The 21,960-nt window shown below is 43.3% G+C and overlaps 2 protein-coding genes across 5 annotated transcripts in view; one reads left to right on the top strand and one right to left on the bottom strand.

Moving 5' to 3' along the window:
• Positions 1 to 2,812, bottom strand: part of st13 (ST13 Hsp70 interacting protein) — a 37,220-nt gene extending 34,408 nt beyond the window's left edge. Inside the window, exon 1 of the mRNA XM_059953748.1 lies at positions 2,448 to 2,812. Within this exon, the coding sequence (XP_059809731.1) occupies positions 2,448 to 2,557 (110 nt within the window). The 5' untranslated portion in view covers positions 2,558 to 2,812. The remainder of the gene's footprint in view (positions 1 to 2,447) is intronic.
• Positions 2,813 to 2,927: 115 nt separating this feature from the next.
• The window catches only part of xpnpep3 (X-prolyl aminopeptidase 3, mitochondrial), a 32,283-nt gene continuing 13,250 nt past the window's right edge, over positions 2,928 to 21,960 (top strand). Inside the window, exons 1-5 of one of the 4 annotated variants that reach the window (XM_059953741.1) lie at positions 2,928 to 3,122; positions 5,868 to 5,984; positions 7,630 to 8,037; positions 10,519 to 10,721; positions 13,445 to 13,507. In XM_059953741.1, the coding sequence (XP_059809724.1) occupies positions 3,065 to 3,122; positions 5,868 to 5,984; positions 7,630 to 8,037; positions 10,519 to 10,721; positions 13,445 to 13,507 (849 nt within the window). In that variant the 5' untranslated portion in view covers positions 2,928 to 3,064. Of the gene's footprint in view, positions 3,123 to 3,170; positions 3,532 to 4,689; positions 4,853 to 5,867; positions 5,985 to 7,629; positions 8,038 to 10,518; positions 10,722 to 13,444; positions 13,508 to 21,960 lie in introns of those variants that run through there. The other 3 variants (XM_059953743.1, XM_059953742.1, XM_059953744.1) reach the window with 3 other exon arrangements.

The raw sequence follows: 21,960 nt of genomic DNA, 5'->3' as shown, positions 1-21,960 counted from the left end.
CTGATACAACTTCTAGTGGCAGGAGGTGTTGGGAAAGATTCTGAGGGGCGTGGACAGATTAGGTGAGTTAATCTGGCTTTGTACAAGGGAGATCCTATCTCATAAATATGAATTTTTGATTTGAGGAACTAGGAAAATTGATGAAAGTAGTGTATGTGCGTTTCAAGTGTATGTAAGGCTTTTGACAAGATCCCAGTGGTATGCTAGCCCAGAAGGTTAAAGTTGACAAACTGGATCCACAATTAGCTTTTGACACAAAGAGTACTGGTGGATGAATTTTTTTTTGGCTGTAAGTCTGTAACGAGTGATATGCTGCAGGGACAGGTGCTGAGATCTTTGTTAGAACATTAGAAAGCTTCTGACAAAAACAGGCCATTCGGCCCAAGTTCCCATTCACATAGTGTGTTGAACTACACAGCCAATTAGTTTGTTCCATGCATCCACAACTCCGTGTAAAGAAATGCTTCCTGATGTTCGTCTAAAATCTCCCTTTAACCAGTCTCTACCAATGGCCCTGTGTCCTCATTGATAGTTTTCAAGTAGCAGCTGACTTATACCCTTATTTATTTCCTTAATGATTGAACACTTCTATCATGTCTCCCCTCATTCTATGTATACATATGCCAAAAAGGTTTAATTCTTTCAATCTTTCTACAAAGCAGACCTGGAATGAGTCTGGTCACCCTTCTCTGAACTCTCTCCAATGCCTTCATATCCCTCGCAAAATACAGAGACCCAAATTGTTAGTAATATACAGATGAATTGGATGAGAACGCAGATGATTTGATTATCAAATTTGCAGACAATGCAAAATTGGTGGAACTGTGGGTTATTGAAGTTATCCAAGTATACATCAAGACATAGATCAAACAGCAAGTTGGGTACGGGTATGGCACATACAATTAAATCCAAATAAGAGCATGCTGAGAGGTCAAATTCTGCAAGGACAAATAAGATATCTCATTCAGACCTTGGAGTTCAAGCTCATGGCTCCCTGAAAGAGCTGAGACAGGTGGATAAGGTAGTGAAGAGAGGCAGTTGGTATGCTTTCCTCCATGGGCCAAGGCCTTGCTTACATGAGTTGGGATGTCACATTGCAGCTGTACAAACATCAGCTGGACACACTGGGAGTCGTGTGCACAGTTACGGTTGCCAAAAATAGGATGCGGCAGCAATAAAACATCCAGAAGATATTCACAATGACATTGCCTGGAATGGAGGACTGTGGCTATGAGAGATTAGATATCATGGGTTTATTCTCTCTAGAACATAGGAGCCTGAGGAGTAACCTTATAAAATTCTGAGTGCAAATTAGTCATTCTTTTTCTCAGGGTAGGAGGATCCAGGATGAGAGGCAGGACTCCTTTATATACTTGGACCAGGGAAATAATATTGGGGAGGAGGAAATGGCAGAGAAATTAAATAAATATTTCCCATCTCTCCAAGGAAACCTCCTGGAAACTGGAGAGTTAAATGGTGTACATGTTGGCATCGTTAATGTTTGGTACAGGTAAACTTGCACCAGAGAGAATGCAGCTAAAATTCACCAGATAGATACACAGCTTAGTGCACGAAGAGATGAATAAAGCAGACTAGCTTAGGTTCAGAAAATAGAGAGGCGATATCATTACAACCCACAGGATTGATATTTTCCCTGGCAGGTGCATTGATCCGACGGTCAGTTTTAAAACTGCCATTAGCCATTCAGTACAAAGGAAGAAATTTGCTGGACGTCAGCATCTCAGAAGATGTTGACATCCTGGGCACAACAAATGGATGAACTCACGAAGAAGGCACACCAGAGGCTTGAGCAGATTTAGTACATCAAAGCCTCCGGCAAATTTACACAGATGTACAGTGGAGAGCGTTTGAACCGGCTGCATCACTGCCCGGTACAGAGACTCCAACCCACAGGGTTGTCGACTCAGCGGGCATCTTCAACAGGCGGCACCTCACGAAGGTAACACCCATCATTCAGGGCATCACCGTGGATCACCATCCATTGCCTCTCCTCAGTAACACTACAAGGGAGTTAGAGGAGCCTGAAAAACTCCCGCTCAACGTTCCTCCCCCCCAACCCCACCCGAGTTCTGAAAGGTCCACGAACACCCCCTGACCATTTGACGCTACTTACTGCAACTTAGTAGTTCCACCTCGCACTACTGCCACAACACATCTCAAGTCATATGTCGGATGTAGTAAAGCTGAGTCTGAATGTTTGCAGTTCTCTGCATACCCAAAGGGGGTGTGGGGGCTAAACCCTTTCAATCCAGCCCCTTTCGCGGGGGGGGGGGGTATTAAAGAAATGAGGAAAATTATTAGATTAATGATACGGTCCAACTAAACGGCACGAGGAGCTGAAAGGCTAACTCCTGCTTCTTGTGGGGGGGGGGAAGACATTGAATGCTGAACTCTGCCTGTTCCCCCGCCCCCGTTATTGCCCTCACCTCTCCAGCCAGTCCTTGAAGAAGCGCAGCTCGGCCGTGTGCAGCACCTTCGGGTTCCCCTTGCAGTACTGCACAAAGGCGCCGAGATCGCGGAGTTTCTGCGGGTCCATGCCGCCGCTCTCCCCTTCGCCTCCCTCCACGTCCGCGCGCAGCCCTCCGTGCACTTTCTCCGCCGAAGCTTCTCGAACTTGCTTTCCCGCCCGCTGCCCGCTCCGACGTCGGCAGTCCGCCCACCCCGAGGCCGGCCGAACTGCAGCCCGGCACCCGCCGTTTATTTTTGGCGGCGGCGCGGTGAAATCGGCAGCAAAACGCGGCGGAGAATGGGCGCCGCGGAATTTTTTAACAAGTCATTTAATGATCGGCAGGGGCCCGGACACCCCGCTGGCTGACTCGTGACTGCTGACCTTCCGTGACCTCCGGAGCAGCCAATAGCCACTCAGCATGGCGTAATCCCTGACCAATGGACGTGAGAGTGGGGTGCGGTGACGTCACGGCAACGCGCCCCGGCCGAAGAAGGCCGAGGAGAAAACATTCCGGTGCACCGGGCCGCGTGGGGAATGTGTGGAGATTGTTTACCTTGATTTTTATATCTAAGGAGTTATAAATAAAGCTTAACAATGGTTCCCCAAACAGTAATAAACCTCGGCTCGGCTATAAAGAGTCTCAGGATTCGAGGTTAGATTCTCTGATGATAATGTCTGTTGAGGAGGCAGCTCCGTGCATGGAGCCCAGCCCGAGGACTGGCGCTGGGGATAAATCCGGGAGTCAGTGTCAAAACTTGCAGCTTTCTCAGCTAAAAAGGGCTGCTGCAACCTAGGGAAGCCTGCACGCTTGATAAAGACGCGGCTTCAGTACCCCAAACGTCGACTCCATAGAGACCGAGTGGCCCGCCGGGGGGGGTCGATCGTGACCAACCTCGGGTGCTGCCAGTGTTGCCCCTGTGACCGTCTGGTTGCCTCCCGCAACCGGAGCGCGGAAGGTCCGCATGAAGGCTAGTAGTTCAGCACAGGGCCAAATGGCCTGTGGACTCTAATCCAGAGAGGCCGTGGCGCTCGGTTAATTGGCTGCTCGAAACAGCGTGAATGTAAGATGTAGAATTTGCTTGGGGGGGGGGGGGATGGAAGTCTGCTAGAGTTGCTGTCCGGACGCCCAGGTTCAATCCTGACGTTGGGTGTTGTCTCTTTCTTTTCTCTCTGACCGTGCGTTAAGTTTCCTCTCGTGTCACAATGATCGGCTGCTGTAAATTGCCCCAAAAGTTTGTAAGTGGTAGAACCTGGGAGGAGGGGGAAGGGGAGTTGACAGGAATCAGGGGAAACTTAAGTTACAGAGGAAAAATAGCAGGAAATGGGTAGTTTCTCTTCTAATATTTGTGTATCTGTGACTTGTGATCCTACTATGACACTATAATTTCCTTTAGGGGCAATAAAGTAGCTCTTTTTAACAGTATAGACTCACTGAGTTGAAGTGGCTTCACAGTACGTATGACATAAGGCATTATGATAATGGTGGCTAATACAGGTTGTAACATCCTTCATGGTCTGATTGAGATGGGGGGGGTGGTCATAAAAAGTCAATTACAAGTACTTTTGAGCAGTCCCTGATCTGAATGTTGACACTGATTTCCTACTAATTGTTGCTGCCCAATCTATGGAGCTTTTTCCCTTTTAATTTTAAAAATTTTAATTTCTCTTAACTTTCTCTCAGTAACAGACATCACAATAAAATACTTGCAAATACAGAAGATGAAGGGGTCCAAATGCAAAATTAAGTAAATTTAAAATTATCGAAGTACATGTATGTCACCATACACAACTATGAAAGTTATTTATTTACTTTATTGAGATACAGTACGTAATGGGCCCTTCTGGCCCTTCAAGCCATGCTGCCCAGCAAACCCCCGATTTAATCAGCCTAATCACAGGACGATGTACAATGACCAATTAACCTACCAACCTTCGGACTGGGAGGAAACCGGAGCACCCGGAGGAAACCCATGTGGTCACAGGGAGAACGTACAAACTCCTCACGGGCAGAGGCAGGAGTTGAACCCTGTTCACCTGTAAAGCATTGTGCCGACCATTAGACTACCATGTTTTCTTGAGGGCATACTCAATAAATCCAATAACCATAATAGAATCAATGAACAACTGCACCAATAGTGTGCAAAAGACACCAAACAGTGCAAATACAAAGAGAAAGAAAACAAATAAATATCACAAACATGAGATGGAAGAGTCCTTGAAAGTAAGTCCATAGGGTTGTGGGAACAGTTCAATGATAAGAAGAGTCTCTGGTTTCCTCTGTGTTCCTCGGGTTCAAGATCCTGATGGTGGAGGAGGCTGTGGATACCATAGATGGGGAAAATAGAGGAGAAAATGCCCAGAGGATCTGTCTGCATCTATAGAGTAAGAAACAACATTCTGGGCTGTTGACTTTTTGATAATGACTCAGAAATGTTAGAGTTAAACAAATGTTCAGGTGCAGAAAAAGAATGGAAAGAATACAAAGTGAAGAATGGGAGATATTAAATCATAAAAAATGAATGAGCGGAGTGAAAGGGTGATAAAGGAGTAAGTCAGAGCTGGTGACATTTATCAAGGAAAAATGTGACAATGAAATGAAGTTTTGACAGAAACAAATGGAAATTTTAATCTTGGCTTTCCACCACATGATGTGGATGTAATTTCAAAACTTTGTATCTGGTTTCTCCAACTCAATATCCTACTGTGACACTATTTGCTCCTATTATGTACTGAATGGAAATTTTTATATTTTTTTATAAAAACAATTTTGTAAAAATCATTGCTTGGATTACTGCCTGGCATGACTGATTTTGTCAGCCCTTCTGAAACAGAAACTCTAGATATGCCAGAGGAACTAATTTCAATTACATGAAAATAGATTTCAAGAAGTTTGATAGTATGGCATACTGTTTCACTTCTTTCTATATCTTTAGTGTTATTGTCCGGAATACTGTTCCTTGAATGCAACTATTGGCTTTTGATAACTCAAGGTTTTGCATTAGTGGCTTAACAACAATGTGTCCAAATCCTTCTGATGTCGTGCAGAGCTAATCTTGGAGGTGCAAATCCAGTCATTACTTGCTGGTTCGGGATTTGTCTTGGGGTCAACCAGCCATGTGCAAAATTAGAGCTTCAGGGTGTTCCTATGAATGGACTGTAGAGTTTTATCAAAATCCCCTTCCTCTTCACCGTCCAAAGAGTTTGGTAATCCTGTAAAACAAATTTAAGTTTATATCCTTTTCTTCTTGTGATAAAGTTCTGTTGTACCAGAAAAAAATAAATACAATAATTGTTTTTAAGTGCTGGTGAATGTGTACGAACAAAGTAAGAGCATAGAATCACAAACCTTAGTCATTCCAATGCAGTTTAATGGCTCTTTATACTTTCTGTTCTTTAGGATGTGCAAACTGCCTCTACAGAAGATTTTCCATCATGCCATCCGGGCAAAAGAACCTCCCCACACGTTACCTAGGGCAGCCTAGTCCCTTCACGCACCCCCATCTCCTCCGAACAGGTTTGTGAAAAAAACTGATTTGATGAATGTGTTTCCTGGGGTTTTTCCACATCAAACAGTCAAGCCCACAAGGTCTGGCTGAGATAATTCTCTTGGTGCTTCTATAGTTTTATCGCTGATTTCAGTCTTGTGGTCCTGGGGGAAGGATATCTGAGTACTTTGAATAATTGGACTTACAGAGAACTGGATTTTGCTTTGTAGGACTACACCCTTAGGAATTACCGTAGTGCCTTCAAACGTGTTGCCAGGTAATTGAACCAAAACCAAATCGAAACAATTGCCGTCAGCCTGCGACCCCCCCCCCCCCCACCACAGAGTCGTTATACTTGCGTGACACGCCCAAAGCTCCAGTGATTGCCCCAAAGAGTTGAATTCCTTATTTCGCAAATAGCAAACATACAATTGAGCATTGTCGAGCATTACCTCAGTGGTCAGCAAAGATATGACGTCCGTGGTCCCAAGCTGCAAACTGCCATGAAGTAAGCATGAATAGGTAACTTATCCCCTTCACTTTTACCACACTCCGACTGATGTGACTAGTTACACATAATAAACACACAACACAGAAAACATGGCTCCTACACCAGGGGAAGTATTATTGAAGCTCACTTTTCAATAGTTCCATTTAATATCGGAGAACATGTACAGTATACAACTTCTATGGACTTTGTGACTTCTCTTGCATTTATTGTTTGTATTGGATTGTCTTTTACTAAATGTGATAAATTATGAAGTTCTATTCTGGGCTTTATTCACCATCATCCCTAGGCTAGTAGTTAGGATCCCAGGTCAAATTTTGAGGCTAAGAGTTGTCCTTGTCAACTGCAAGTGGACAGGTTTTGTTCTTACTCTTAGTGGGTACGTCTGCACTGTAGAGCTGGCCACAGTAAATATTTAATATTAAATGAAGAGACTGTAAGCATGATTGATATTCAAAGACTCAAACTATCATGTTTTAAAATGGAACTTAGATTTAGAGAGGCAATTCCTGTTTTTCTACAATATAGCATATAACAATAGAAAGTTGCAGTGAAGGATGGATTATGAAATTACATAAATGTACAAACAGATCGTTTGATCAAACTGGTCCATGCTGACATTTGTTTTACATCAGCTGGCTCTCACTCTGTGCTAACTTCAGCAGGAAGTTGTATTGTATCAAAAAAAAAAATTTCTGTATTTCTGAAACAAGACAAAATCTACAATTGCTGGAAATCCAAGCGAAACACACATAAGATGCTGGAGGAACTCAGCAGGCCAGGGGGCATCTATGGAAAAGAGTAAACAGTCGACATTTCAGGCCGAGACTCTTCAGCAGTAGTGGCGATAAAAAGATGAGTGGATTTAAAAGGTGGGGGAGGGAAGAGAGAAACACAAGGTGATAGGTGAAACCAGTAGGGAGAAGGATGAAGTAAAGAGCTGGGAAGTTGGTGAAAAAGATACAGGGATGGAGAAAGGGGAGTCTTGATAGGTGAGGATAGAAGGAGATGGAAGAAAGAAAAGTGGGGAGGAGCACCAGAGGGAGGCGATGGGTAGCAAGGAGATAAGGTGAGAGAGGGAAAAGGAGATGGGGAGTGGTGAACGAGGGGGCGGGTGGGCCAGTACTGGAAGTTCATGCTGTTCTGCTTTTTTGCTTCATTTACAGGCGAGGTCACTCCCAGGTTGACACAGATAGAATATGCACTGCGTCGGCACAAACTACTCAGTCTAGTCCAGAAAGAAGCCAAGACCCTGGGAGCCTCCGACCATGCCATCATTCTGCTGTCCCATCCCACTTACTACATGACAAATGACATCCCATTTACATTCCACCAGAACACCAACTTTCTCTACCTCTGTGGTTTTCAAGAGCCAGACAGCGTCCTGGTGCTCCACAGTGTTCCCGGAATGAGCCTGCCTTCTCATAAGGCTGTCCTGTTCGTGCCAAGGAGGGACCAGAACCGAGAGCTATGGGATGGCCCACGCTCTGGGATAGATGGTGCTGTTGCTCTTACTGGGGTGGATGAGGCCTATAACACGGAGGATTTCCGGCAATATATGCAGAAGTTTAAAGGTAGGTTAACATTGTGCTTTCACAGATGTAGAGTGCAAAGAAATGGATTGATGGTTTTGTGCAACAAAACAACAGGAATTGTTCCCAACCTGAGGTCCATGGCATAAAAGAAGTTGGGAACCACTGTTGTAATGAAATGCAACTGTGTCACACTAGGGTGTTGTCCAGAAGGTGAAACACAGAGTAACGTGAGACAATGTAGAGGAGCTCGACATCTCTCCTTTGCTGTTTCTGGCCTGGGACAGCTCAGTGCAAAACATTCCTCAAGCTTACTAGAAAGGACCCGGGTCTGACCTTTTGTCAAAGCGTGTTGTACAGGGGCTTGGGCTAGGCAAAACTGAACGAATCTCCAGAAGATGAAAAAGCTGATTATGCTAATTTTGAGCTTTGGTTGATGAGTTCTTGAAGATAAAGTCTGAAATTTGGTTATATAAAAGACCTAAATGGTGCAAATGAGTTTAAGTAGAATGGTATCAGGGGAAAGGTTTCTCCGGAGAGCAGAAGCAGTTAGGGGAACGTTTACTGACTTCGCTTTAAAATTATAAGGCATATATATTATGAGAAATGGTATCAACTTTACAGAATTGTCTTTAACCAGAGTTCATGAACTAGATAATTGGCAGGAGTGGGCGGGGGTTATCAGTGCCTTTGCTTAGAACTTTACTGGATTACGGGGAAAGAGGAGGGGAAATGGAGATTTGAGTGCAAACACAGGCGTGGAAGCCCAAAAGACAGCCTCCTGTGCAATGTGATCATTCATACAGTATATCTTTGGTTCATTTTGGGTGAGGGAGAAGTTTACGGTTGTTGCTGTGGCTCTGAATCGACAAGTAGTGAAAATAGCAAATGAAGAATTTCTTTTTCAAAGATGCTGCTTGATCCATGCAGTATTCGGTTCCCAACATGGGCACCATGGTAATGTAGCGGAAGGCATGATGCTGTTACAGTTCAGGGCGTAAGAGTTCAGTCCTGTCGTCCTCTGTAGGAGTCTCTGTGTGTCCTCCTGGTGGAATGCGTGGGTTTTTCACCGGGTAGGTTAAGTGGTCATTGCAATTTGTCCTGTGTCTAAGTTAGGGTTAAAATGGGGTTGCTGGGTAGTGCAGCTCGAAGGACCTCTACAAAACTGTATCCTCCAGCACATTCAGTTCCTATGCCTGGCTAAGTATGTAGTCATGTGACCTGTTATCCAGCAGACTAAACAGTGTCGGGGGAGTGGAGTTGTTAATTCCACAGGAAAGGAAACAATCAGCTATTGATGAGTTGGTGCTTTCAGCTGTGGTGGATGCAAGATAGAACCTTGCAAGGAAATGTAACCTCAAACCTATATCCACCTGAATGCCACTAATCCCACATTTTATCTCCTCATACAATTTAGTGTCAAATAATATTTGATAAATATCAAACAAAAGGTGTAATGTAATATCATTGAATTATATGATACAACAGTGAAGGAGGCTATCTGGAGGACGGAATTGACGGCTTTGTGGATGATAGAAAGATCGATAGAGGGGTAGGTAGTCTTGAGGAAGCAGGGAAACTGCAGAAGGAGAAATTAGGAGAATGAGCAAAGACCTGACAGATGGAATATTGTGTAGGGAAGTGTATGGTCCTGCACTTTGGTTAGAGAAATAAAGGCATAGACTATTTTCTAAATGGGAAGCAAGTTCAGAAATTGGAGGTACAAAGGGAACTGGTAGTCCTAGTGCATGATTTCCTTAAGGTTAATTTGCAAGTTGAGTCAGTGGTGAGAAGGCAAGTGTAGTATTAACGTTCATTTCAAGAGGACTAGAATATAAATAGTCAGACATTTGAAGTATTGCGAGCAGTTTAGGATCTGCTAAGAAAGCTTGGGAGAAGATCCAGAAGCAGTTTAGGAGAATCATTCTGAAAATGAAAGGGTTAACCTCTGAGGAGAGTTGGATGGTTATGGACCAGTATGCGCTGGAGTTCAGAGGACAGACCTGCCGAATATTGAAAGCCTAGACAGAGTGGACATGGAGAGAATGTTTCCATTAGTGAGAGTTTAGGATTAGAGCTTACAGCCTCAGGGTAGAAGGGTACCCCTTCAGATAGAGATGAGGGGAAATTTCTTTAGTCAGAAGGTGATAAATCTATGGAATTCATTGCCACAGATAGCTGGTGATAATAAACCTGATTCTAGTGGTTGATAGATTATTGATTAGTTAGGGTGTCAAAGATTACAGAGAGAAGGCAGGAGGATGGGGTTGCAAGGGAAAATAAACCAGCCAAGATCGAATGGTGGAGCAGACTCGAGCCGAATGGACTAATTCTGCTCCTATGTCTTGTGGTCTTATTTCTCCACTGAGTGCATGACGGCTCTTTGGAAAAATAAATTCAGTCATTTCCAATCCTTAACTTGCCCCATCTACTGCAGATTTTTACTCCAAGTATTTATCTCATTTTCTTGATATTGTACTGATTGATGAATTTTGCCCACCTCCCTTGCCATTTCTTCTTTAGATGAAGGGTGGATGCTGTGGTACGACAATGAACCTTCGATCCATTCAGTGCTACATACAGACTATCTGCAGCCCCTTGTAGACACTAAGTCTGAGAGCAAGAATGTAGTCAAACCGGTTCGGACTCTTGTTCAATATCTGCGACTTATCAAGTCAGACACTGAAATTGAACTCATGAAGATGGCTGCAAAGATCACCTCAGAGGTAGGTTGATAGGGAGATATTGAGGAGCTGGGAGAGCAGTAATTGTGTATTTTGAGGGAAAATGATTTTTACTTTTTCAAATCCTAATAGTTTTTTCAAATGAGGAATCCAGAATTGAGAATCAGGAAGTTAATTACTTCCAAATATGATTGGGAATTCAGGATATTACCTAGAGAATATTGAAATTCTCAATATTTATTGCTTATTTATTTATTTTACATTTCCTATCTTTTTGTATGCCTTTTGCACACTGATTGAACACCCAAGTCTGTGCTGTCTTTCATCGATTCTGTTATGGTTATTATTCTATAGGTTTATTGAGTATGCCCGCATGAAAATGAATCTCAGGATTTTATGTAGCGACGTAAATGTACTTTGATAATAAACTTACTTTGAACTTTAGAGAGGGAGGAAAATGTGCAAAAAATACACGAGAGGTCATTGTGCCGAATATGTGAGTTCAGTTGAAGGAAAACTAAATGAAGGGAAGGAAAAGTGGCTGTGTTAATGAGAAGCTCCTCTGGGCCATTAGTGCCAGCAGAGGTTAGTGATTGAATTGTCTATTGTCATTACTTTAAAATACTATGTAATAAAGCTTAAGGCACAGGCCTCCAGTATAGAGTGTTTTCCTTCATATTGTCTCCACCTGTATTTTTCCATGTTAGGATGGGCTGTGAGAATCAGTAATCCATTTAGTCATCTCATGATCCGCCATCTAGGCACACTATTTCCAACATGGATTCATAAATTCCTGGAGCAAGAACCGGAATGGATTTTCTCTTCCCTAATCCAGGGGCCAGTGAAGCCAGTTATAGTAGCCCCAACAGCAGGGTGACTAACTCTCCAAAGACTGGCAGCTGTGACTTAAAGCTTCCTCATATTTGTTTCCACGGGCATGTTATTTACAAAATTAACTATAGGAAATTTGTTAATTATTACAAAAGAGAATCCTTTCATTCAAGAATCTACAGTGAAATCCACTGGATGGCCAACCTTACTTGTAAATTCACCCCAATAAAGAGAACTTTATACTTCCTGGGACTTTGAACTGTCTTTTGATTCTTAGTTGATCAGTGTAACTGGGCTTTCCACATACACCACAAAGTAGAGTGGGTTTCGTACAAAATTCTAAGCACACGGTATGTGGAATGAAACTCAATGAAGCAGAAGCCTGAGGAACTATATACATATGGGAATAAATCCTGCCCCAGAACAAGTATACACACTTACACATAAAGCAGGTAAGTAGTCAGTGTCTATATTTCCAGCAAGCTGTCCAGCAAAGAGAACATCAGTTTTCGTTGGCTATGTTGAGGCAAGAGGCTGACCAAGGTTTAAAAACTTACGAACACCTCTATATACAAAAGAGATTGCATAAAATTATTAAATGCATATAAATGAACTAGTTTCCTCCCTCTTCCACTTTTTGTAGATGTTCCTTCTTATAAGACGTGTTTTTGATGCCCTTTATTACAACACTATGGAGGCATGGTTACTGTACTGCATGATTTGTTTTCTAAATATATTCTGTTTGCAGAGAAAATTGCCATACGGACGTCTATAAAAATGGAGACTTCATTAGCTGCTTCACTGTGCACACTGTGTTGTAGACAGGGAAGTGTTAGTACTGCTGAGTCTAACTGGGGCGCTGACAACAGTTTTAGGGTCAGAGATTAGCTGGTTCCTGTTTCCACAGCTTCACATTTGTCCATTTTTGTTTAAGAAACTTACATCTTTGGTAGTGGCCAACTATGATCCGTTTAATGTTGTCTGGGGCAAATTTACATCTGGGTATTATCAGCTAAGATGAAGGCATCCCTGTTATGAGCAAAGGGGCCCTAACACGGGTCTCCTCTGAACAGACCTGTATGTAAGAAATGTAATTTGTGTTTAGTCATCTGCCCGGAACAGCTTTAACCAAAAATGCATAATGAATTTAGCAGTGAAGCTGGCACAGGTTGGATGGAAACTGTCCCACTGTTAAGTAGGTGTCACAATGTCCAAAACTGGGGGCTATTCCTGTCCAACCATGTCTACCTAAACCCAATGTTTCTCTTAGTCAATACTGTGGGGCCCTAGAATCAAGTTGCTTTGCAAAGTTTGCAGGGTAGCGTAGTGGTTAGCACAATACTGTACCAGTGACCCGGGTTCAAATACTGCGACTACCTGTAAGGAGTTTGTATGTTCTCCCCGTGACTGCATGGGTTTCCTCCAGGCAATGTTCCTTTCAGTTTATAGTGACCAGTGTGCATAAAAGTCTTGTGCAATTTTTTTGCCCAATTACAACATGTGCACACTGAATAATTTCTTCAATAAAAACAGTATAAGAAACCCAGCTCTAAAATCTGCAGACAAGTCATCACAAACTCAATGTTGTCAGCACCAGCCACATCAAAAACTGGAAAAGGAAATGCGATATTGTATGATCGTGAAGTATACTTAACATGCCAATGAAGTAAAGCGCAGTTTAAATTCCTTTGTGCACCAGTAGCAAAAGATGTGCGCACGTGCACACCTTAAAGGGAACATTACCTCCAGGTGTTCCGGTTTCCTCCCACAATCCAAAGACCTACTGGTTGGTAGGTTAATTGGCCATTGTAAATTAGGCTAGGATTAAATCGGGGATTGCTGGGCAGCATGGCTTAAGGACCGGAAGGTCCTATTGTATCTCTATAAATAAATAAATAAGAAGTTGTAGTACAATGTTTATTATTTATTTCCAGGCATTTTGCAGCACCATGATTTCAACCAAGGCTCCAGTTAATGAGTCTTACTTGTACGCAAAGGTAAGCAATGACATTTCAAACCAGATACTTTTTTGAGCTGTACATGTGTTGACCACAAATGAGCAGGAGCGGCTTATCAAACCACATAGCAAGAGAATCCATATGCTCACCATGCTTGGTAGATTTCCCCAGTTAATTGTCTCTCTGACATTTTATATAGCAGTACTTTTCTGATTGTCACTTCGTTTTCCAATTACCTTTTGTAAGTTACTATTAAAGTAGCTTCCGCCTTCCCCATGGTGACATCAGTTTAAAATTGTAACGACTAATAAGATTTCTCTTGACATCCTTGAGACTAAGTTTTGACTCCCAGCATTTTAAGATTCATCTGAATGTCCCAGTGAAAGGAGACGAAGTTTATCAGATATCCAACCACCCTGGGAGCAGCTTGCTACCCTCTTGGGTCTCTGATATTCTTCAGTCGATGTAAACAAGGTCACATGATCTTTGAGAAGGGATCAATCAGCAGTCAATTATGTCACTTCTCCCTATTCTATTGAGATATTTTTAAGTGAAAGGCTTAGATTTATTGCAGGATGACATAAAAATTAGGAGGGATGAAGATTTTATAGAGTCACCCTGGAAAGCTTCATAATCACCAAAGTGTAATTGCAATCGTAAAGATGGAAAATGCAGCATGTGGCTTGCTCATAACAAGGTCCCACAGAAAGCAACTGAGGATAACTAGGTTCTTTGTTTTAAGTTCAAGGTAAATTTGTTATCATTCAACTGTAAACATCTATACCGCCAAACAAACCAACCTTCCTCTGGACCAATTTGTACAGCACAATACATGTAACTCATACGTATAACCATATGACCATATAACAATCACAGCACGGAAACAGGCCATCTCGGCCCTCCTAGTCCGTGCCGAACTCTTAATCTCACCTAGTCCCACCTACCCGCACTCAGCCCATAACCCTCCACTCCTTTCCTGTCCATATACCTATCCAATTTTACCTTAAATGACACAACTGAACTGGCCTCTACTACTTCTACAGGAAGCTCATTCCACACAGCTATCACTCTCTGAGTAAAGAAATACCCCCTCGTGTTTCCCTTAAACTTCTGCCCCCTAACTCTCAAATCATGTCCTCTCGTTTGAATCTCCCCTACTCTCAATGGAAACAGCCTATTCACGTCAACTCTATCTATCCCTCTCAAAATTTTAAATACCTCGATCAAATCCCCCCTCAACCTTCTACACTCCAATGAATAGAGACCTAACTTGTTCAACCTTTCTCTGTAACTTAAGTGCTGAAACCCAGGTAACATCCTAGTAAATCGTCTCTGCACTCTCCCTAATTTATTGATATCTTTCCTATGATTTGGTGACCAGAACTGCACACAATATTCTAAATTTGGCCTTACCAATGCCTTGTACAACTTTAGCATTACATCCCAACTTCTGTACTCAATGTTCTGATTTATAAAGGCCAGCCTTCCAAAAGCCTTCTTCACCATCCTATCTACATGAGACTCCACCTTCAGGGAACTATGCACTGTTATTCCTAGATCTTTCTGTTCCACTGCATTCCTCAATGCCCTACCATTTACCCTGTATGTTCTATTTGGATTATTCCTCTCACTTCTCAGCATTAAACTCCATCTGCCAACGTTCAGCCCATTCTTCTAACCGGCATAAATCTCCCTGCAAGCTTTGAAAACCCACCTCATTATCCACAACACCTCCTACCTTAGTATCATCGGCATACTTACTAATCCAATTTACCACCCCATCATACAGATCATTTATGTATATTACAAACAACATTGGGCCCAAAACAGATCCCTGAGGCACCCCGCTAGTCACCAGCCTCCATCCCAATAAACAATTATCCACCACTACTCTCTGGCATCTCCCATCTAGCCACTGTTGAATCCATTTTATTACTCCAGCATTAATACCTAACGACTGAACCTTCTTAACTAACCTTCCATGTGGAACTTTGACAAAGGCTTTGCTGAAGTCCATATAGACTACATCCACTGCCTTTCCCTCGTCTACATTCCTCGTAACTTCTTCAAAAAATTCAATAAGGTTTGTCAAACATGACCTTCCACGCACAAATCCATGCTGGCTACTCCTAATCAGGTCCTGTCTATCCAGATAATTATTAATACTATCTCTAAGAATACTTTCCATTAATTTACCCACCAATGATGTCAAACTGACAGGTCTATAATTGCTAGGCTTACTTCTAGAACCCTTTTTAAACAATGGAACCACATGAGCAATACGCCAATCCTCCGGCGCAATCCCCGTTTCTAATGACATCTTAAAGATCTCCATCAGAGCTCCTGCTATTTCTACACAAACTTCCCTCAAGGTCCTGGGGAATATCCTGTCAGGACCTGGAGATTTATCCACTTTAAAATTTCTTAAAAGCGCCAGTACTTCCACCTCTTTAATTGTCATAGGTTCCATAACTTCCTTACTTGTTTCCCACGCCTTACACAATTCAATATCCTTCACCTTAGTGAATACCGAAGAGAAGAAATCGTTCAAAATCTCTCCCATCTCCCTCGGCTCCACACATAGCTGACCACTCTGATTCTCTAAGAGGCCAATTTTATCCCTCACTATCCTCTTGCTTTTAATATAACTGTAGAAACCTTTCGGATTTACTTTCACCTTATTTGCCAAACCAACCTCGTATCTTTTAGCTTTTCTAATCTCTTTCTTAAGATTCCTTTTACATTCTTTATATTCCTCGAGCAATTCCTTTACTCCATGCTGCCTATATCTATTGTAGACATCCCTCTTTTTCCGAACCAAATTTCTAATATCCCTTGAAAACCATGGTGCTTTCAAACCTTTAACCTTTCCTTTCACCCTAACAGGAACATAAAGATTCTGTACCCTCATAATTTCACCCTTAAATGGCCTCCATTTCTCTATTACATCCTTCCCATAAAACAACTTGACCCAATCCACTCTCTCTAAATCCCTTCGCATCTCCTCAAAGTTAGCCTTTCTCCAATCAAAAATCTCAACTCTAGGTCCTGTCCTGTCCTTCTCCATAATTACATTGAAGCTAATGCTATTGTGATCACTGGACCCGAAGTGCTCCCCAACACATACATCTGTCAGCTGACCTATCGCATTCCCTAACAGGAGATCCAACACTGCCCCATCTCTAGTCGGTACTTCTATGTATTGTTGCAAAAAACTATCCTGCACACATTTCACAAACTCTAAACCATCCAGCCCTTTTACAGAATGAGCTTCCCAGTCTACGTGTGGAAAATTAAAATCTCCCACAATCACCACCTTGTGTTTACTACAAATATCTGCTATCTCCTTACACATTTGCTCTTCCAAATCACGCTCCCCATTAGGTGGCCTATAATACACTCCTATCAGTGTTACTACACCCTTCCCATTCCTCAATTCCACCCAAATAGTCTCCCTAGAGGAGCTCTCTAATCTATCCTTCCAAAGTATCGCCATAAGATTTTCTCGGACAAGCAATGCAACACCTCCTCCTCTGGCCCCTCCTACTCTATCACACCTGAAGCAACTAAATCCAGGAATATTTAGTTGCCAATCACACCCTTCCTGCAACCATGTTTCACTAATAGCTACAACATCATAATTCCAGGTATCAATCCACACTTTAAGCTCATCCACCTTTCTTACAATGCTCCTAGCATTAAAATAGATACATTTAAGATACTCTCCACCCCCTCCTCTCTTTTCATCCCTAACAATGCATTCAAATTTATTATCCTTTTCTTTCTTCTCCCCTACATCTTCGGGCTGAGCGCATCCCTTCTCCATCACCTGCCTTTCCTCCCTCACACACTGTCTATTTACTTGCTCTACTGGTGAACTAACCTCCTCTCCCATGGTTTCCTCAAATTGATTCCCGCCCCCCCATCTTACTAGTTTTAAGTCTGCCCTGTAGCCCTAGCAAACCTCCCCGCTAGGATATTGGTCCCCCCCAGGATTCAAGTGTAACCCGTCCTTCTTGAACAGGTCACGCCTGCCCCAGAAGAGGTCCCAATGATCCAGAAACTTGAATCCCTGCCCCCTGCTCCAATCCCACAGCCACGCATTCATCCTCCACCTAATTCTATTCCTACTCTCACTGTCGCGTGGCACAGGCAGTAATCCCGAGATTATTACCTTTGTGGTCCTTCTTCTTTACTGCCTTCCTAACTCCCTATACTCTTGTTTCAGGACCTCTTCCCCTTTCCTACCTATGTCATTGGTACCAGCATGTACCACGACCTCTGGCTCCTCACCATCCCACTTCAGGATATCTTGGACGCAATCAGAAACGTCCCGAACCCTGGCACCAGGGAGGCCCAAGCCCTACACTCTGCTCCCGGCGCACTCTGCTGCCCACTTCTTAAGGCTGCATTCTTTTTTATATCTTCCCTCCTTCCCAGGCCTCCTTCATGCGCCTGCGCAGTCCCGCCTCTCAGAACTCCAATCTGAGTCGCAATTGGACAATTTGAAAATGGCCGCCGCCGCACTTCCTCTCAAAGCCTCGCTGTCCTCTTCCAAAAGAGAACTACCTCACTCAGTCTCTCCTTTTTTATATCTTCCCTCCTTCCCAGGCCTCCTCACGTGCCTGCGCAGTCCCGCCTCTCAGAACTCCGATCTGAGACGCAATTGGACAATTTGAAAATGGCCGCCACCGCACTTCCTCTCAAAGCCTCGCTGTCCTCTTCCAAAAGAGCATATAACATATAACACATAAAGTAATATCACTACAAATAAATTAAATAATAACGTGCATTTACGACACCAGTTGAAAAGTAAACAGTGTAATGTTACTCAGTACGTACATGATGAGACCTGGGTGGTGGCAGGGTATTCTGTAGTCTTACAGCCTGGGGGGAAGTGCTGTTTGCAGTTTCCCATCCTAACAGTTCTTATCCTACTAGATAATGGCGGGGGGGGGGTCAATGCTAAGGGCCCTGCATACACGATAGTCCTGATAAATATCTCAATATCTCTGATGGGTGGAAGACAACCCCCAATGATCCTCTCAGCAGTCCTTTGTATGGACTTGCAGTCCCTTACCAGATAGTTATGAACCTGTACAGGACACTTTCAATGGTGCTCCTGTAAAAATTGGTTAGAATGGTGGGCAGGGGCTTCACTCCCCTCAATCTCCTCAGGAAATGGAGACATTGCTGTGTTTTCTTGACCAAAATGGTGTTGGGGGACCGAGTGAGATTGTCTGTCATGTGCACTCCCAGAAACTTGATGCTCCCAACTCTCTCCACGGAGGAGTAGTCAGCCTGCAACTTCCTAAAGTCCACAATCATCTCTTTAGTCTTGTCCACATCGAGACTCAAGTTGTGCTTACACCATTCTACCTCCTCTCCATATGCCGTCTCGTCGTCATTTTGACGAGGCCAACCACTTTTGTGTTATCAGCAAACCTGATGATCCGTTTTGAACTGGATCTAGCAGCGTCAGTAGTGTGAACATTAGCAGGCTGAGCATGGAGTTCTGGGGAGCAACCGAGCTCATTGTGATGGAGTGAGAGACATTTCTGCCAACACAGACTGACTGTGGCCTTTTTGCCAAGAAGTCCAGGATACATTTACACAGAGAGAGATGCTGAGACCCAACGAGGACAGTTTACCCACCGGCTTCTGAGGGATGATCATGGAGCTGAGGTCGATAAACAGCATCCTGGCATTTTGTTAAGTTGGTTGAGAAGTAAATTCAAGTCACTGAGAACTGTTCTGCTCTTTTTATAGTGTCTTCAGAAGTTTTACATCAGACCGAAAGTTTGATATCTAGGCTGCAAAGTGGGGAAAGTGTTCCTGAGTTGTTATGTCTCTGAGTTGGGTTTGAACCCTTATTCTTCTGCTTTGCAAATCTATACTACTCCTTAAGCTACATCTGGCTGACATTGGACATAGATTTTAATGCTCTGTAAATTATTAGAGAAAAGGGATTTCTGTGACTCCCTACTATCAGACAGGTAGTACCATAGCATTAGGACAAGGGCTCTTAGCTTTCTCCCCCAGGCCATGAGACTACTGAACTCCCTACCACCGTGCTGGTGTCATCTCTCACGCAGTGCCAGTCGCATTACTTCTTTAACTTGTGCTAAGTGTCAATCTTCTGGAATATAGTTTATTATTTGTAGTAATATTACTTCAGGTGCTGTGTTTGAGTTATATGTACAGTGTTGTGCACCTTGGTCCTGGAGGAATATTGATTCATACTGCGGTATACTTGTAAATGGTTAAATGACAATAAAGCTGAACTTGAACTCTTAAAGAGGTGAGGTTTTCTGGTGTGCAGCAGAAACAGGAAAGGACATAAAAACATGAAAAGCTGTAAAATACTGGGCAATATCCATATTGAAAGAAAAAGTCAATATCATTTCGTCTTAACTGAAGGGCGGCAGAGGAAGTCGTTCGGCAATGAGACAACGTGGCAAGCTTGGGCAGAAATCAATGAAACAAACTAAGCCAGTAGCAAAGAAACTGTTGTTTACAAAGTATTATTTTTTGTGGGCCTCAGAACCAGAGTGAGTTACAATCGTACAGCATGGAAACTGTACAGCCATTGTGTGTGTTGGCACTCAAAGCACCTGCCTAGACTACAATAGAGACAGGTCCTTTCACACACTATGTCTACTAAATCCATTTTCCAGCACTTAGCTTTCTGTGCCGTAGCATTTCCGCTGCCTCCATCATCTCATTAGGTAATGCATCCCAGACCTCAACCATGCTCTGGGAGGGGGAGAAAAAAACTTCAAATATCGGAAACTCGCACCCCTTTACCTTAAAGCTTTGCCATCTGGTTATAGGCATCTCAGCTAAGGGAAACCATTTCTCACTGTCCATCTATGCCCATCATAATTTTGTAACCTTCAGCCAGATCCCCCTCAGCCCCTTGCACTGCAAGGAAAACAAACACAGACTGTGAAGCTCTTATCCCAGGCAACAGGCTGATGAATCTCCTCTGGACCATCTCCAGTGCAATCACATACTTCTTGTGTAGCAACCAGAACTGCACACAGTACTCCAGTCGTGGCACAATTGATGCCTTGTGTTGTTGTGCTATAACCTCCGTGCAAGTATCTCATCATCTTAACCACTTAATCTACCTCAGCCACTGCCTATGGCATGTACACCAAGCTCTATATCTCAGTACTTCCTAGCATCCCACCATTCATTGTGTATTTGCAAACCTTATGAGACGTTTCAAAATGCAACACCTCAAATTTTTTAGATTAAATTTCATCTACCATTTTCTGTTTACCTTACCAGTCATTGATAGTTTAATAATTGAAGACAATCAACATTACACGTTTTCATATCATCTGCAGACTTACTAATTATTCCTCCTGCATTCACATAAAAGTTGATGGTGTATATGACAAATAACTTACCCCTGCGATACACCACAGGTCACGGAGAACAACCATTTGACTTCCTTATATTCCTTGTACATCTTATATTCCATCTGGGTAGCCTTCAACCTGATGGCATGAACATTAATTTCTCAAGCGTCCGGTAATTGCATCCCCTTCACCGTTCCCCATTCCTGTTTTCCTCTCTCACCTTGTTTCCTTACCTGCCCATCTCCTCCCCCTCCCCCTAGTGCCCCTCCTCCTTCCCTTTCTTCCATGGTCTTCTATCCTTTCCTCTCAGATTCCCCCTTCTCCAACTCTTTATCTCACCAATCAACTTCCCAGCTCCTTACTTAACCCCCCTCTCCCTCTCCTGGTTTCACCTATCACCTACCACCTTGTACTTCTACCTCCCCACTCCCCCTCCCTTCTTACTCTGACTTCTCCCCTAACTTTCTAGTCCCAAGGAAGGGTCTCAGCCTGAAACATTAACTGTTTACTCTTTTCCATCGATGCTGCCATAGCCTGCTGAGTTCCTCCAGCATTTTGTGTGTGTTGCCTGAATTTCCAGAATCTGCAGATTTTCTCATGTTTGTTATCTGACTTCCTCCACTCATTTCTCCCCAGCCCTCCCTTCCTGACTTCTGGCATTTCCCCCTGCAACACTAGTTCCTACATTTCCTCGCCACCACCATCCAGGGACCTAAACAACCATTCCAACCTCACCTACTGCATATGTCTTCCTGACATTACCTTTAGTTTCCTTTCCTGTACCCACCTCCACCTCTGTCCTCATTCTAGCCCCCATCACATTTTCGTTCCCCTCCCTCTTTGGTTTCGTTGACTTACCACCCATACAGTTCACACATTCGATTCCATTCCCCCATCAAGTTTCGTCTGTCCTTCATCTCTCCTTTAAATGACTTCATTTGCCTTGCTTATTTATCGGATTCCATCATGGTAACCTTTGAGTCCCAGGTTCTCACCCTTCCCTCCTTCATCAACCTGCCCCAAACCTAGTCTGTCTGACTCTATTTACTTCATTTGTTTGCTTCCAAGTATCACCAATCTCCCAACTCCAATATTCTCTCTCTCTCTCTCTCCCCATCACCC

Source organism: Hypanus sabinus, chromosome 29 (assembly GCF_030144855.1).
Source record: "Hypanus sabinus isolate sHypSab1 chromosome 29, sHypSab1.hap1, whole genome shotgun sequence".
Lineage (NCBI taxonomy): Eukaryota > Metazoa > Chordata > Chondrichthyes > Myliobatiformes > Dasyatidae > Hypanus > Hypanus sabinus.
The sequence above is the reverse complement of the archived record's forward strand: the minus strand, read 5'-3'. Positions and strand labels throughout refer to the sequence as shown.